Here is a 16605-nt window from a genome sequence, read left to right on the forward strand (position 1 = left end):
TGAATATCCTGAAGTGAAGTCATGCCAACATGGAGGTGCTTTCTTCAGTCTGAGGGAAACTTGGTTATGGGAGCCAGTTATATCATTAGTTTCTCACCAGACCTGGATAAGCCAGAGGAGGTAAGAGCAAGGAGGAGAGTCATTAGAGTGTAATGAACATCCCTTGTCACCCTAAAAGGACTTTTAGGTTTGGCCTCCATGGGATGTGTGAGGTGGACGTGTGGAGTGGACTAAATCTTCCTGGGGATGGATCAAAGAGCACCATGGAAAATGGGAGACACCCAGTGAAAACTGTTGGGTGAAGAATTCTCCCCCTGAACATGTCTCCCTCATACCATTTATTTGCTCTGTCCAAGATGCGTACATTGTTGTCCTAAAATGAGTGTCCTTTTTCCTTCAGGTGTAGGCACTCTGATGATTCTGGTCCTGGGGTGTTTCTTCTCCTGTGCTGGTGATAGTCCTGAGCTCTGAACACTCTTCACTGCACTGAACTGCATAAGCTATGTCGTTCTTCTTTTGTTTTGGTATGTGGTCTTTTGGGTGGATGTGGTGTTTTTCCAAAAATCATTTTAAACCTTCCAGATAACCACACCTGGATGACTAAACCCCCTTCACCAACACAGACTGAACTTTTGGGATGACTGAGAACATCCACAAACAAGAATCAATCTGCGATGACTGTGTCTCCACTCCCTATGTGGTCTCAGATACAGCAGCAGCTCTCACAGCGTGTGTACACTGAAGGCTTTTCAGCAGTGTTTTTCAGATGTTTAACACATGTGCTTCTGTTTAAACCAATACACCTGACTACATAGAGTCTGCAACAGCTCCTTTTCATCACACTACATTACGCAAATATAACTCTAAGTGTAGAGAGTTTACAGCTCAGCTTTTTTTTCTGCAATTTAAATATGCAACCACAAAGACTATGTTGGTCTTTGAATACTTTCAAAACAAAACTTACCACACTCAGTACTGTCACTGAACCTGAGCTTCAGCGGCTGCTTCTGAATGTAAACACAGCATCGGTCACTGTCCTCCTCCAAGTTGGTCCGCTGGGGGGAAAGCCCCTCCCTATTGTAATTATAATTAAACTATTGTAATTATAATTATTTTTAATATTATATTGGTGCTAGTCTCTGAGAACCTGTGTATCACTACAATGACAATAGAGTCTTTTATCATATCTTATCTTATCTTATCTTATTTTATCTTATCTTATACTGTAGATCCACTCTGGAGACAGGAGGGAGTGGAAGCCTTAAAGCTACTTCTTCAAATGCAGTAGACTTTCGCTGCACAGTAGACAAGTCTGAATCAGGGTTTTACCACATTTCTGTAGGAAAATATGTCTATATGATCACACAGCACAAAGATGTCACCACTGTAATTCAATCATCCACTTGGGGAAAAACAAATCATAAATTGTAAATCCATAACTTATCTTAATGTGGAGGGGTGCTGTCAGACCTTCTAGTGACACAGACTCATTCAACAGCACTGGCAGCAGCGCGGAGATATTCATTCAAAAGGATTTTGAGCAAGGCTCACCCTTTTAACCCATCAGAGAAGGTGTGTCATGTGTCACATGCACACGGTATGGTGTCCTGTTATGGTATGACAAGGTATGTTTTTCATATCTTTGAGACACCAGAGGCTTTGACGCAGCATCAGTAATGATGCTGGGTTGATTTCTACTATAAATCCACAGCCAGATAACTTCCAAAAGTTGCATATTGTACCTTTAAAGTCAGGCACAACACCTGTATTGAGGAAGCATGGCACCAAGAATGTAGAGGAAAACGTGTGCATCACCACCTTGTAGATATTACTATGAAACAGATTCTGCAGTAAAGGTAAATTCAATTATGACAGGTGAACACAACACAGACACGGCGATACCACAGAAATTATAGTCTTGTATTTCAATGTATTCACATTACAACATCCACATGGTTCAGTTTGTGACAACTTCTAATGATCTTCAAATATATTCACTGTATGATACATAATACCAATATAGGCACTTCCAGTAAGTCTGGCAATATTGAAGCTACAGTATAGTGTCTAAATTACAAAATGGTAAAAATAAATAATGTATATCTAAAAGAGTTTTTGTAGTTTTAAAATTTCTTTACTGTACAGGATATATGTATATTGTACAAAATGGAGCCTCAACCTGCAAGAAATTATTTTTTTTTTTTACCTTCACAAATACTGTGTGTTAGAACTTTTTAAGTAAGTTTTATTACATGTAGTAAGTGCAAGGTACTAGTGAGAAGAATGCTATTAATTATTTCATTGTGTGTTAACTATATAAAAATATTTATCTCAGTTTTGTTTACATAATTGTAAAGCTTGTTTGGTTCCCATGGTTACAATTATGCTACAAACATGAATAAGTGTTCATATCAAAGAAAACCAATGAAGACATAAAACTGCACTATTAAAAGTGACATACTGTATCAGCTCAAGTGATGACTTAAGACTGATGGGACTGGTGGAAAAAATGCATACATTGTCCACTCCAATGAAAAAGAAAAGTGATCACAAGCACTGTGGAAAGAATCTCACCACCTTTAAAGGTGGGAGATGTCGGGTGATGAGTGCTCTTCTATTGCGGATAGTGAAGAACTCTGATCTGCAGCCTAAGCAGGACATAGATCAAAGGGGAAGCGCAAGGAGAACAACGCTGTAGGACCACCTGTGAATAACAATTTCATCTGAGTATCCGAGAAGATTTGAAGAACTACTTACTGCATCACCAGTGGAAGAATTTAAATAGACAGACACATACACACACTCTTGTACACAGATTACTGTACATATACATTCAAAAGGTAGGAAATAAAAACTATATTACCCAAATGGATGACAAAGACAAATGTTATACCTGTTTAGGGATGAACTGCAGGCAATATACAGCAATCAGAAGACATGTTGTGTGGGGTGACACAGCATCATTAGAGTTAATAAAACAAATGTCTGATATAATGTTTGGGATAAATTAGCCTCAGTTCATTTGCTTCAGTTCTTGAATCTAACACAGATCACACATCACCTCTATCTTACAATATAATTTTAATAATAATGTGTGGAAGCTCTATCATTTCCTATATATAGGTTGATTTGGTTTGTTCTGCTTTTTGAACATGGGTTTAAATAATTGAGATTATGGAAGAAAGCAGTGGTGTGGTATAAAATAAACATCAGGGATTCAGATTTGAAGAAGTAGGCCATTGGAATGTGGTGAGGTTAGTGGTGAATACGTCTAACCTCACCATACATATTGGCTGACTGGACTATGTGACAGTAAGTTGACTCGTGATATCACTGTAGAACACTTTACTTGTTCTCATACTCAACATCTACTCATAGCCCCTCAAATGCTTTTTCTATGGACATGCAAATTATACAAAGAAAGTAGAAGATTTATCAGAGATTGTTTGCTCTCTCAGCTGAATGCAGGGACTTTAATGTGACTTTCACTCTTACAGCACAGTCTTAAGAGTACATTTTACATTTTGTCATCAGGTACTGACTTTTTAGAAAACGATTTTATGTAAAGCAATATCATGATATGGAGTTACTATCATCACATGCCAGTCACTTTGTGGACTCACTAAAACCAACATTCACACTATCGTTTCTTGAAACTTTCACTGTTATTAGGAAGCAATAAGGAGATGGTGCCCCAATTACGATTGTGCTACTAATGCACTTTTTTTCATTCCAATGTGACATTTCAAGGACTAAAACTGATAAAATTACACATATTGCATTTATCAATGTTATCTTGGCCAATACCTAACAACATATTAAAGGTCACCCACTGTATATCTTTCTCATTAGAGAGGGAACAGTCTTTTCCACCAGCATCCAACTCATATATTAGTTAGCATCAGACATTTGTTTTGGCTCCCACTGCTTTTCACCACCACTGTTGTGAGAAAATTTATAGTTGAGGAAAGGTCATGTAAAAAAACAACTGGCTCATAGCAATATTTTTTTTTTTTATCAACCTTGACTAGATTTCCAACTACATTTTTCTTATGCGAAAAAAACATTTGTAGCTGAATTTGCCATAATAATTTCCCTGTGTAACATGGCAGTAACAGATGTGATTTATATGATTGGACTTTGACTTGCAGACTGATGCACTCTGGGGTCCTGTAGGCTCTTAACTCTGAGAGAATGAATGTCTCCCTGAGGTGCCAAGAGAGGAATTCAGACAGATTTACTGTGTTTATCAGTCAAAGCAGAAAAGTGAGGAGTGATAACATACATTTTAGCCTTGTTTTAAGCCTTTTATGAACATAGTAAACCTGCCTGTTTTTAACATCACATAGGTGATATATGGATCTTTACGTTAACTTTATTAGTTTAATGAGGGTTTAAGGTCAGCATATTTTGACTGTGCTTTTATACCTGCAGTCACACACACTAATCCTAAATACACAGCCTGGGAGTCAATAATAACAGAAAATACTAAAGATCTACCTACCGCCATTTTCAAAACACTTCACAGGATTTCACGTTAGTTAGTTAGTTTATGGTCTATGTACTCCCTTTTTGGTCTTTGTGCTGCACAGATTTTCATCATCCCACTGTCGCTTTGTCAGTGCCAGCATATACACTGAAACAGTTGGGATTGTTAAGAATTTAATTACCGCTATAGTTCATTTGGGACTGGACCAGAGATGGCACAAAAAACAGGAAATCTTCTGAGTTTATCTATGCCCTCTGTAATAGAATTGTGCATATGAGTGCATTAATTCAAACAGAAACACAAACACCCACACACGCACAGAGTGTGAGAAGCCTCAAGTCTTCCTACAGAAGCTCATACAGCTCCAAATGGTATAAACTATTTGGCAACAAATACAGAACATAAAATGTACAAATATTTAATTTTGTAAGCTAAAGCCCACGGGTAAGTGATTCATTTTGGCAGAAGTTCAAAGGAAAAAATGCCAATGTTCCCCATTTGATTGACTCCCTTTATAATCCATATATTGAAAAAACAAACATATTATGGCCCACGTAGGACCCCAAAAACTTTCTAAAATGAAAACACAAGCACAAGTTACCGTGATATCTATATATAATTGCATTCAGAAAATAACTATGTATAAATTGGCAGCAAATTCTGCAGTCCTGTGTTACCACGGTGGGTTGAGGTTTGTGCAACCAGTCTTCCTATTCTCTTGACAGTAGCAAAGTATCCCAAAGTATGTCAGTACTCTCGTATTGCAATTAGAAAAGCGCCTTTAAATGTTCGGTGAAACCAGATATTCTGATAAAATGTGTAAAGCACAATTTTTCCCACCCCGTTTTTGTTCTATATAGGCACATATTTCCCAAACATCTACAGTGTTGTGTCTAAGTGATGTGCTGGCAAAAAACAGGAGTCAGTTGATAGGATAGGAAAAAACTAAGTACTTTTTCATGTTCTTGCCCTGACTGATGCCATATTTCCCAAAGGAATGTTTCACTGTGGGTCCCCCTCCTCTAGTTCTTCTGGAGGTTTAATGTCTTCCTGCAAAGACACTGGCCATTCTGGTTCCTCCACTCCCTCCTCTGGATCCTCTCCTTCTACCAGCTCCTCTCTGCTGCCTGGTTCCTCTTCCTCCTCATGAATAGCCAGAATAGGCTCAGTTACATTGTTTAAATGGGCAGACTCTAATCCTTGCCCCTGTTTCTGGGCATCTGCTGCGATCACATTCTTCCACATCTCATGGTTCTCCAGCAGGTGCTGGGTGATCTGGCAAAAGACTTTCCTCCTCTTCTTGGGAGCAGCTTTCTCTGTTGAAAAAATTTTAGATTAAGATTAAGATTAAAGTTTTTTATAATTAAACTACAACTATCACCAATTTACTTTATCTCCAACCTTTTTCATTAAGTGGAAAAACATACAAATGGTCTGCACTTATATAGCGCTTTTCTACCTATTGGCACTCAAAGCGCTTTAGACTGCTTCACATTCAACCATTCGCACTCACAATCACACACACACTCATACACTGATGAGGGAGCTGCTATGCAGCTGGCCAACGCTCACCAGGAGCAACTGAGTTGGGGTTCAGTGTCTTGCTCAAGGACACTTCAACATGTGACCGGAGGAGCCGGGGATTGAACCAACAACTGCGAGATTGGTTGACAACCACTCTACCATCCTGTGTCGCATGTTGTGCAGTTAAAAAGTCAAATGAAAAAAAGTTTTTTTTAACACCTCTAGATCAGATCCCCTTTTGTGCTAATACTTCACACCAAAAGATTTAGACCATAGTGCTTACGTGATGCTTCTGAGCTGGTGGAAGTGTCTTCCTCTGCAGTATCGTCGTCCTCCTCCTCCAACTCCTCATTCTCCTGGATCTCTGGCTGCTCTGCCTCTGGATTTGGTGCCACCCATCGTCCAGGAATGAGGCCGGCTGAGTCATAGGAGTTGCACAGTGGTCCCACAATGTGTGTAATGAAAGATTCCTGGAGTTTGGCCAACTGTGGTGCCGCTCGGTCCATGAAGGGGCTGATAGGAAGGCCTAGGCTGGACTCTTCATCACCCTACATCAAGCACGGGCCATATTAGTGTAAAATCATTAACGGCTGCATGAACCCAAAGAAGTGGCATCATTCATATACTTTGTAACATCACACTGGTGATTCCAAATGGTCTGAGGCTGTCAGGCCAGTGGGGGGTAAAAAGGATTGATGTCAAGTTCTTTTCTATTATATCCTGAATTAGTTAATTATAAAATCCAGAGGTGAAAACAAAGAAGCTTGGTCCTAAAGGCCAGAATATGAACTCTGAGCATAGACTTGATTGTGAAGTATCAAAATGTATGTACTCCTGTATGTTATCTTGCCAGAAAACAAGTATTACTTCCTATTGTGCACAGACTAAATGACTAAATACTAAAGGATATGATAGATATTAACTAGAGTTAATTAACCGGAGAACTTAATCTCAATTTTTGGAACATAATTACATAATGCTTTTGAGAACCATCTAACCATTTCTTTTCTAGTGAATTAATGTATATTATGAAAATAAAGGCCTAATAAAAATTTGCTCACAAAGCTTTAACAAGAATTTATTGGTAATCAAATATTGATTCACATTCACTCAATAATTTCAAAAGAGTTTGTCAAACTTATTTACACAATGCCTGAGAAATATAGGGTGACTGTGGGGAGGAGGCAAGGCAGCTGCATGTGTGCTGTCTATGACGTCTGTATGAATGTGAATGAACAACAGCTATTACAAAGCTTCCTGGTTGCCATGGTACCTGAGCCTAAGCATTATCCCATTCACTGTACGTTGGCCTGGGTCTGTCCCTGCAGTGAACTGCTAATGTAAAGCCCAACGAGTCATCAGAAGATGGCATATAGGATGGATCTGCAATTTGATGGAATTTCTTGACACATGAGCAGATGTAAGGGGAGACCAACGAAACAAAACAAGGTAGAACCACTGAGATCTAACTGTCACCATGACTACAGCCCAAACAGATGGGCACCCAAGAGAACTGCACAGCCAGCTTTCCCAAAGTAATGTATCATGTCTTTAGATATGTTTAGGAGGCAGTATTATCAGTTCAGAAGCTAGACTTGTTTTCATCTCAACCAAATTAACATGATTGTTTACTATCAGATTTATTAAGTGTCAGTCCCTTTGATCCCAGAGATTTACATACTGTTGCAAAATATATATCCAGACCCCCACATCCAAGTTCACACATAATTTCAGTAAGATGTACAATGTGGTGAACAAATCATATCTGCATGGCTCTGTCAACTCGTTTTCTTGTGGTCCACGACAAAACGTTGGTGTGTGTGTGATCCTGTGTATGCTTTGTATACATATATTCCATGACTAGCTCCATGACTTTGCTGCTTTTGTTTTCAAGTTCATTGAACTCTCAAGGCTGTCAGTGTAATCAGAGGTTGCGCTACCTGAATGACAGTTGCCTGGGCACCCTGCTTACGTCACCCCATCTAGCAGCGCTGCAACTATTGTCAGTTAAGAGCATTTCCCCCATAGACCTCAGAGTGGCTCGAAACAAGCTGGTTGTGTCACCTAGCTGAAGTAGTAGGGTCTAAAAGGGTCTGAGCATGTTGTGCATGACCCTGAGGCAATTAGCTGAGATTAGCCGCCATTGTGTGCCAAGGGGACATATTGTAACACAGGTCACATAGGGTGGCATTAGGCTGAATTACTAGATTGTGTTTGTTACAACAGCAATGTTCAAATAAGGCAACAAAAAACAAATGCTTTTATTTCACTGGTTATAATTTCCTACATATATGTGAATTCTTCGCCAATTTTTGCAGAAAACATTACAACATATCGTTACTATATTTACCATTTCCTTGGGTTATGTTTCATGTAAAGTCACAAAGCAAAGCAGAACAAATAACTGAACAGATACAGGGATCTTGTCTCATGGTATGACAGCTCCTCGCACAATAACAGCTCTCAGAGGCAACACTGCCACTGCTATCTGAATATGTATGAGAGATTGAATGAAAAATTAATTAAGGGGAGCCAAATCAATTAAGCTTGAAGTCCAAAGTCTGCATGGAGGGAAAAATAAAGAGGGAGTTTCAGGAGATCCACGGATGTTAAAACTAAAGAAAAATACTGTCCAGAACCCAGCTACCAGCAGTCATTGAGTACGTCATCCTGTTTATCTACTGTCTTTTCTCCATTTCTAAGTGTTGAAATACATTTACAACTGGTGTGAGTCACTCACCAGTGTTATTTTTCCTTCTGAAAATGAGGACATTTTGGACATAAAGGACATTCTGATTAGTTTGTCACTGGTGGAAAGCTGAAGCTCTTTTGATATGTAGTTGAGTGAATACAAATGAGCTTTCATCATAGATGATACACACACCTGTTCGTAGAACTCGTTGACAATTCCTTCTGTCCACTGAAGATGCAGCCCCTTGCATTTTAGAGGCCCATTGATGTCAGCCAATTTAATGCACATCTGGCAGACCAGCAACCTGTCATTCTCGTTAGACCAATCAATACCTGTAGATTCATCCCCAACCTAGGGGATCGACATATAGACACATTGACATTTAACATCCTCAAACATGTTTGCACACACAGCATGCACACACGCCATGTAGATATTATGTAAATGTGACACCGTTGATCTGCTGTTCAAAGATTGAGCATACTTGTCATCATCTAGGGGGTTTACTCATCAGGGAGAAGACACTGTGACATATGCAACAAATCAATAAGGTCTCAAGTCTTTTGAATTGTAGCCTCCACCTCTATTATGGGTATATGGCACAAAACCATAAGCTGTGTCTTGTGAACAAATGCTCTTTATGCAATAAAAATCAAGAGGTTATGCTTTAAAGGTGTTATAACTATGTACAGTGTTTGTAAGGAATACCTATTCATAGGTATGGCATTAATCACAATCACACTGTATAAATGAATTTATTATTTCCAGTCATGCTTAATGAGATTCAAACCCAGAGAACCCAGGGTTTTATTATTCTAACCTAATAACCCAGGAAGCTAAGGAGATCAAGTGCAAAATGTGATGAGTACTTCACAGAAGGCTAATTTGGTTCCAGGAAGAGCAAAGCAGGGTGCACTACAGTGAGAAATATTGCTTTACTTTTGCTGTCAATCCAGTGAGCATTTTGCAAGTTGACAGGCCTAGCTATCGAGCATCAACCCTGTACTAATACTCACAATGGAAAAGCCAAAGATCCTCAAATCCAAAGCCAACTGTCTGCCCATACTTAAACAAGTTTTTGAAAAGCTACAGGGAGCTGTGTGTGGAGTGTGTTGTTGACTTGAGCAGAACATTCTGCAAGTGCTGCAATGTTCTGCACAAACAGACCTTTAAAACCACTGGATAGTCACATTCCAACAAAACTATTGAACTATTTTCTATATGAAAACATAAATATTTGATTAAAGAACCTCCACAGAACTCACTTGACTCACTAAATTATACTAATACCAGTCTTCTGGGCAAATATATTATTTAGCTAATATAGTTTCCAAAACTTATCTGAGGATGCCTGGGCTAAAATCTCAGACCCCCATAAGTTAGGTTAAATTTAAGGTAAATAAATAAATGTTTTTTAAGTATATGATTTTATCAAATTCATCTCTTCACCGTATCTATAAACTATCATTTAATATTTATTGGAGAACAATATTTTTTTTCAGATTTACTTTGGCATTGAACTCAGCTAGGAAGTCAAAGTGCTTCTTCAGATCGGTGGCCAGTATGGCCTCAATGACCAGGAAACGAAAACGCTTGAACTCCACATGGTCCAGGTTAACGAGGAAGTTGTACTCTGGCTGTGACATGAAGAGGTTCCAGGCTGAGGCAGCATGGTGGTTTTCCAGAACTGATCGGTCATTGTAGAGCACTGCCTGCAAACACATCCAAACATTAACATTTACATAAACGAATACAGTAGGAAAAAAAAGGTACCATATAAAAAGTGAGAGCAGATTACTTTAGATGAATCAAATGTTTGGAGAAAGAAGTTAAAAGGGCAGGATTAGTGCTGTAGAAAATACAGACCTATAACGCTGTTAGAAATGGGAACACGGTATTGTCAGAAAAAGTGCTACTATAGTAAATTGCTGCTCTAGGAAACAAACTATTTCTTTATCATGACACCGTGCTTTCTAAAATTTAGGACCAGTCTCTATCCAATCACATATCATATTTCTAAGTTCATGACCTGTCAATATTTGACATGCAACAAGGATTAACTGTAAGTCAAATGATCGTTCTGATTCCAAACAAAATGTTTGTGTAAAAATAAACCGAACAAATTCATTTCTACCTGCACTGATCCAAACCAGATTCTATCCTACACTATGGATTGATAACATAAGTACCTGTGGGGCACTGGTGGCCACAAGGAAAGCGTTAGTCCGCCCGGGATGGTCGTAGTCGTGCATTGCAGCAGCCACATAAAGGGCCATAAGCTCCAGAGCAGGTATGAGGCCTGACAGGCAGCCGTAACCATCTTCTGATACAGTGTAGGTCTTTGAAACCAGGAAGCCCATATGACTGTGTGTGATTCCACTGTCAGAGTCTAGCCACAGGGTAACAGACAAAGTAAAGAGGGTGGCAGAATTTACACTGTACTTCCACGTGCACATGCCTAAACACACACACATGCACGCCCACAGTTCAAATCCACTTATATGTGGATCAAAGGGATGGCCCTAGTAACGCATACAAATGAGGTTATGGAAATATGGGTGACAGGGAACTCTAATCTGCCAGCAATTTCATGCTGTTCTAGACTTCAAATAGTGTTTGGTACGTAAATGCAAGTGCCAAAAGCCTGAGTAAGATAACTATGAGTAGGATAAGAGCACACTCTCCTGCAGGCTCGGTGCTCTGACATTAAGGAAGAGGCTCAGAGTGAGGCTGCAGGCAGATGGGTGGAAAAAAAATGGAATAAAAAAGTCTGGCCTACTTATAGAAAATCTTTCCAATCATAACTGGCTCAACAAAAGTTAGAAAAACAACAATAAATCAGGAGTTCAACTGTTCTTATGTGGCAACTTGGAAAAGATGGATTCACTTACACAGCAGCCCCCCCACCAGGACATGCAAATGTCTGCATGCATGATACCAATGGACACACCTGAGTCACTGGCAGAGCCGTGGTCAGTAATGAGACTGGGCAGACCAGGTACAGGCTGTGTAGTGAGGTACCAGACTGCATGAAGCACATCTGTGGCGTGGACCCTGTTATGATCTGGGTCAAGAAAGAGAAGAAATCTGCTCAGTATTCTCCAGCAGGGTGCACTATTGGACTGCTTATGTTTCCTTTAACAACATAAATACTGCATACAGTGATATATGTCTAATGCTGGACAAACTGTATAATATTTCCCTCTAGTGGCTGGTTTCAGTGTTACAGCTGCAAGCAAGGTAATACTTAGTGAAGCCAAATGAAAAACACAAGAATGACTGATGTTGCGAAGTTCAAGCTTACATGGTATGTCTCTGTAACCATTCTCGAGGGCATGGAAGTAGTTCATGAATTCTTTTACAGGGATCTTAAAGGTCTGAAACAGGCCAGTGTCTTCAAAGAGCCTGTAAGAGACCTGGTACAAAGCATTCAAATGATCAGTGCCTGTGAACGTCACCAAGCTTAGGTAATTAACGTCTTACTTTAAAACTGAGAATATGTTTGGAAAACTGGAATGAATAAATATGATACATTATTTTTGTAGATAATATATTTGTTAAATATTATTTCATGCTAATACTTCTAAGCATTTCATGGCTAAATTGTTATCCAATTCTGTGCTTTATTGGCACACAGGCTGACTCTGAGCTAAAACGCTGATTTGCTCACCTGGCTAAGGATCCGTCCACATTTACCATTGGTCTTCTCCATTAAGTTGAAGATTGGGAAGTTCCAATTGTTTAACTGACTCATCAGAGGCTCTAAGCCCTCCATTACTAATGGCTCTGGAGCCAGAATCGATTTGGCCTGTTCAAGTGACACATAATCAAAAGTGGTTAGGACAAAAAACACAATGGTTGGTGATGTGCGTCGATAACAGAGCCGCACTGTAGCGGAGTGTATCGAGGCAATGTGAGTGGCTGTACTGTACCTCAGGAGGTATAAGTGGGTGGAGGATGACATTCTGTGCAGGGTTTTTTCCTTCCTCAGTGTCCTCCTCTATGTGTGCTACATCACTGCTGTCACTGTGGTTGGCTTCGTGGGTGCTGTCATAGTCTGACGACACAACAACTTGGTCCTCTGCTAGCAGAAAGAAGGAACAAAGAGATTTCACGCTGCTGCCTCAGGGAAAAATACAGTGTTAATCTCTTCATACTGATGTTTTATACTGATATCGTGAGGTGTTTGGGGGGGTGGGGGGTGGTAATTTTTCTTTTTTGATATATCTACTACTCCTTATCTGGGTTTGTTACGGTTGGTTATTTTCTACAGTCCTCAAATTGAAAGTCCTAGAGATGGTGAGGGTTCTTGTTCATTAACACTGATGCAATTCATTGATTGCTGCCAAACCCCCCTCTTAAAACATGTCTTTGTGGTGGTGAGATTGCTGTAGAGTCAGAGAAGCCGGTGTCTGTGCATTTTCAGTGATTGGACTGAGGTTTTTGAATACCAGAGCAGAATTTCAGTCCACAGTCCTAAGTGTAATATCTAGCTTTATAAGAAAACGATTGTTATCTTGAAGCTACTCTGAGATATTATAACATACAGATAAGTGATCATGTATGGAGAACCAAAGGAAAAAGGAAAAGTTCCAGATATGTTGGAAATACCTGTTTTACTCAGGGCAGTTTGTTTGTTAGGGGGTTTATGCAGGTCCTGTACTATCTAAACTAGAAATGTTTGGAGTTGGTGGAGGTGGTGACAGAGAGATAGAGAGCATACCTGACCGTGGTATCCTGTCTCCCTTGTCTATAGAGCCCTCCCCATGGCTCAGTCTGATGTATGGTCTCCCACAGCTGTAGAACAAAGAAGTTTTATTGAAGAAAAGAACATGTTTCACTTATTTCTATTGTTCGTAATTTTCCCTGCATTAAATCCGATCAGTTTGCATAATTAATCAGTTTCAGTCAGTTATAGAAGAAGTGCCCGGTTATTATGCTACACTGACTGACATGCTACCAAGTGTAAAAAAAACATGTGCTATTGGAGTCAATTGTATTCTCTGCGGTTTTTATTAAAATGTCTGCTGTCTTTGGAGGAGATGATTAAATTGTATCTCTTATAGCTCTTATAAGAAAATATCCTATTTATTATAATGTTCTTCATATTTGGTTTTGTTTGGCAAAGCAGAAAGTTTAACAGAAAAAAAAAACTGAACAGAAAATGATGAAACACGGGGAGACACATGCAGAATAGTACATAGTTTGTCTTTGCTATATGCAGCTGTGCCAAAGAATTGGGAATAATGCTATTTGCTACATCTGTCTTTGATGTCTAACATGCTGGCAGAAGTTGTCAAGAGAGAAAATTATGGGATTCCTACTGTGCTGTCCCTGCATGAAACAGACTTCATACAGATGCACAGATGCTTCAAGAAAAATACTCATTAATGAACTTAATGGATGCACACATTAACAAAATGCAATGGGAATAAACAACAAAACAAATGTGAAACAGTTGCTGGTACTGGCGCTGTTATAAACGACTCATTAGAAATTGAGCCCACTCTCTTGAAGATTTATGAGGGACCAGTGTCATCAACAGGAACTACTTACTGCTAGCCACAAACACAGAGACATATTCACATGTCCTGACTGGCTTGTAAATCCAACAACAAATTTTATTTTTCATGGAAAGAGCCATGAGCTGGTGCGTTGGTTACTCAGCTGTGTGACACCTTGGGAAGCCTCCTGAGTCGCTCTCAACAGCTTTTCCACATTCCTCCACTGAGGCCACTGTCAGGCAGTAGGTGGTTCCAATTAAAATACCTCTCCCTAAATGTTGTAAAACCTGCCTTCGCAGAGCAGGAAATGCCTGCCTTTAGTGCATACTGTCACAAGGAGCACAAAGGCCCGTAGTGTGTCTATCTCCTTCAGATAAATTGTTTCTTGAACACGTTTGAGCTGTACCCACCCTGCCTAATGGTCCTCAGGCTCCTACAAAGGGAGTTCTGTTATGTTTGCATGGCCAGGTCGGACCACTGTGTGTAATGCGTAGCAGGTGTGGAATATAAAATTGTTTGATAGTTTGGCGTGCAAACAGTTAGTACATTATTGTCAGGGGGGTTTGGGCAAGCAGCAGCGCTTGGCTTAAAAGGTTTACTTTTAATGAAAGCTGAAAAACTGGCACACGCTCTTCCTATTCTGCTAATGCAGCAGAATAACCTCGGCTACTGACATTGAGCCTTGAGCACAGAATGTAAATAAGAAGCTGGCCATTTACACTTGAGGAATCTGTCAGTCAGGTATCAAGTGACCCTGCTTTTATCATAGAAAACCGCTGTAGTGTAGTTGCAGTAGTTAGCACTATAGTTACAGTAATTTAACTGTCCCAGTGGGCTAGACCTACAGTGTAAAGAGAAAATACACATTTCAATCCTGTCTCATAGAGAAAAAAAAAAACGTTGGGAAGAAAGTAATTGCTGCCTGCAAATACCTTTGTTCAGTGAAGGAAACATTCTGCATCCTGCACTGTGGTCAGGTTTAGGCAGCAGAAACACTTTGGTTAAGATGAGGAAAAGATCATGGTTTTGGTTAAACATTGAAAAACTAAACATGTCCTGTCTTTTGCTTTAGTCCTGGGTGTTTTTGTTATGTAACTAAAACCACAGTCTTTTTCTAACCCTAATCAACTGCTGTTTCTGAGTGCCTAAGCACTACCATAAAACAGTTATTATGTTGTAGTTTGCTACAAGTAAACACTCCATTTGTTATGAAGCAATAGATCAACGGCTTTCAGCTTGTCCCTTCAGGGGACACCACAGCGGAAAGTGTTCCGCACAGTGATTTGGCATGTGTTTTTACACCCGATGCCCTTCCTGTCACGACAGTCCCGTTTTATCCCGGCTCAGGACCAGCACCAAGGTGGCCCTTGATGGCTGGGTGGGGCCAAACCTGGCAGGGTGGGATTTTTACAGGCGACCTTTTGCAGCCCAACCCAATGATCCACCCCTCCCTGTTTGTTACGAAGCCATAATTGTACAAAAAACAAATCAAAACACTGTCAATCAAAATTTCGGAGATACATTTATATAATGATAATTTCATTATCAGCAAATTATTTTTTAGAATTTATTGATTTATCATTTGGTGTTTAATTTCATTTAATATAGTAACTAATAGACCAGAGAATAATAACAAAAAGAATTGGTTTCTTGCTTAAGACATATGTTTTGGGTACAAAAAAAAGTGAACTGAGGGTCTGTCTCTGGAGTGGAAAATAGCTCCTGATCTCTAACTAAAGCACCATGACTTTCTTACTGTAAGTATAAACTTTAATCAAGTTAATTATCTGGCAAAAGGGAAATACTAAATAAATTGCAACATTGTCTGCTTTTTCGAAGAACAGCCATGCCGCCTCTTCTTCTACCATGTTGCTTATCTTAATGTTATGAGCTATTCAATAATCTCCCCTCTCCGCTGCCGTTTACTCCCAGATTTTATACTCGACCACTCACAGCAGGTTGACGGATTACCTTTGGTTCAGAGCCTAAACGGACACTGTCCAAGCCACGATAAACACAGCAGCCATTATTTCTGCTTCCAGTAATCTACCTACTCTCGAGCCAGATGACGTGAAGAAGATAACAGCACAGTGGCCGGGGCTGAGGGAAATGGAAGGTATTCAGTTGCCCCCCTTTTTACCCGGTCTGCCTGATAAAAAGCCTTTATATTAGATATTGTAGCTTTGAAGTTGGTGTTATTTCTTCTTAACACTGTACGTCACTGAAAGCTGACAGTATGGAAAAAGAAAGTAGAAAAAAAAGAAGCCTAATGTCCTAATTAAGATTGTACAGATTTGATGATGGAGCAGAGAAAAGGCAATTGAAGCCATGTGTTCATTTTCTTCCAACCTCAACTCTGTGTGTTTTCTCTCTCTTTCGCCTCTCACTTTTCTGGG

The 16605-nt window shown here is 39.7% G+C and overlaps 1 protein-coding gene across 3 annotated transcripts in view; it reads right to left on the reverse strand.

Moving 5' to 3' along the window:
* Positions 1-1899: 1899 nt before the first annotated feature.
* The window catches only part of LOC137125829 (cGMP-inhibited 3',5'-cyclic phosphodiesterase 3A-like), a 64736-nt gene continuing 50030 nt past the window's right edge, over positions 1900-16605 (reverse strand). For 2 of the 3 annotated variants that reach the window (XM_067501935.1, XM_067501933.1), the window contains 10 exons: positions 13429-13502; positions 12638-12789; positions 12376-12513; positions 12010-12121; positions 11656-11769; positions 10895-11094; positions 10214-10417; positions 8898-9056; positions 6297-6561; positions 1900-5805 (listed from right to left, as the gene is read on the reverse strand). In XM_067501935.1, the coding sequence (XP_067358036.1) occupies positions 5492-5805; positions 6297-6561; positions 8898-9056; positions 10214-10417; positions 10895-11094; positions 11656-11769; positions 12010-12121; positions 12376-12513; positions 12638-12789; positions 13429-13502 (1732 nt within the window). In that variant the 3' untranslated portion in view covers positions 1900-5491. The remainder of the gene's footprint in view (positions 5806-6296; positions 6562-8897; positions 9057-10213; positions 10418-10894; positions 11095-11655; positions 11770-12009; positions 12122-12375; positions 12514-12637; positions 12790-13428; positions 13503-16605) is intronic. The other variant, XM_067501934.1, reaches the window with a different exon arrangement.

This window comes from Channa argus, chromosome 4, assembly GCF_033026475.1.
Source record: "Channa argus isolate prfri chromosome 4, Channa argus male v1.0, whole genome shotgun sequence".
In the NCBI taxonomy this organism is placed as follows: Eukaryota; Metazoa; Chordata; class Actinopteri; order Anabantiformes; family Channidae; genus Channa; species Channa argus.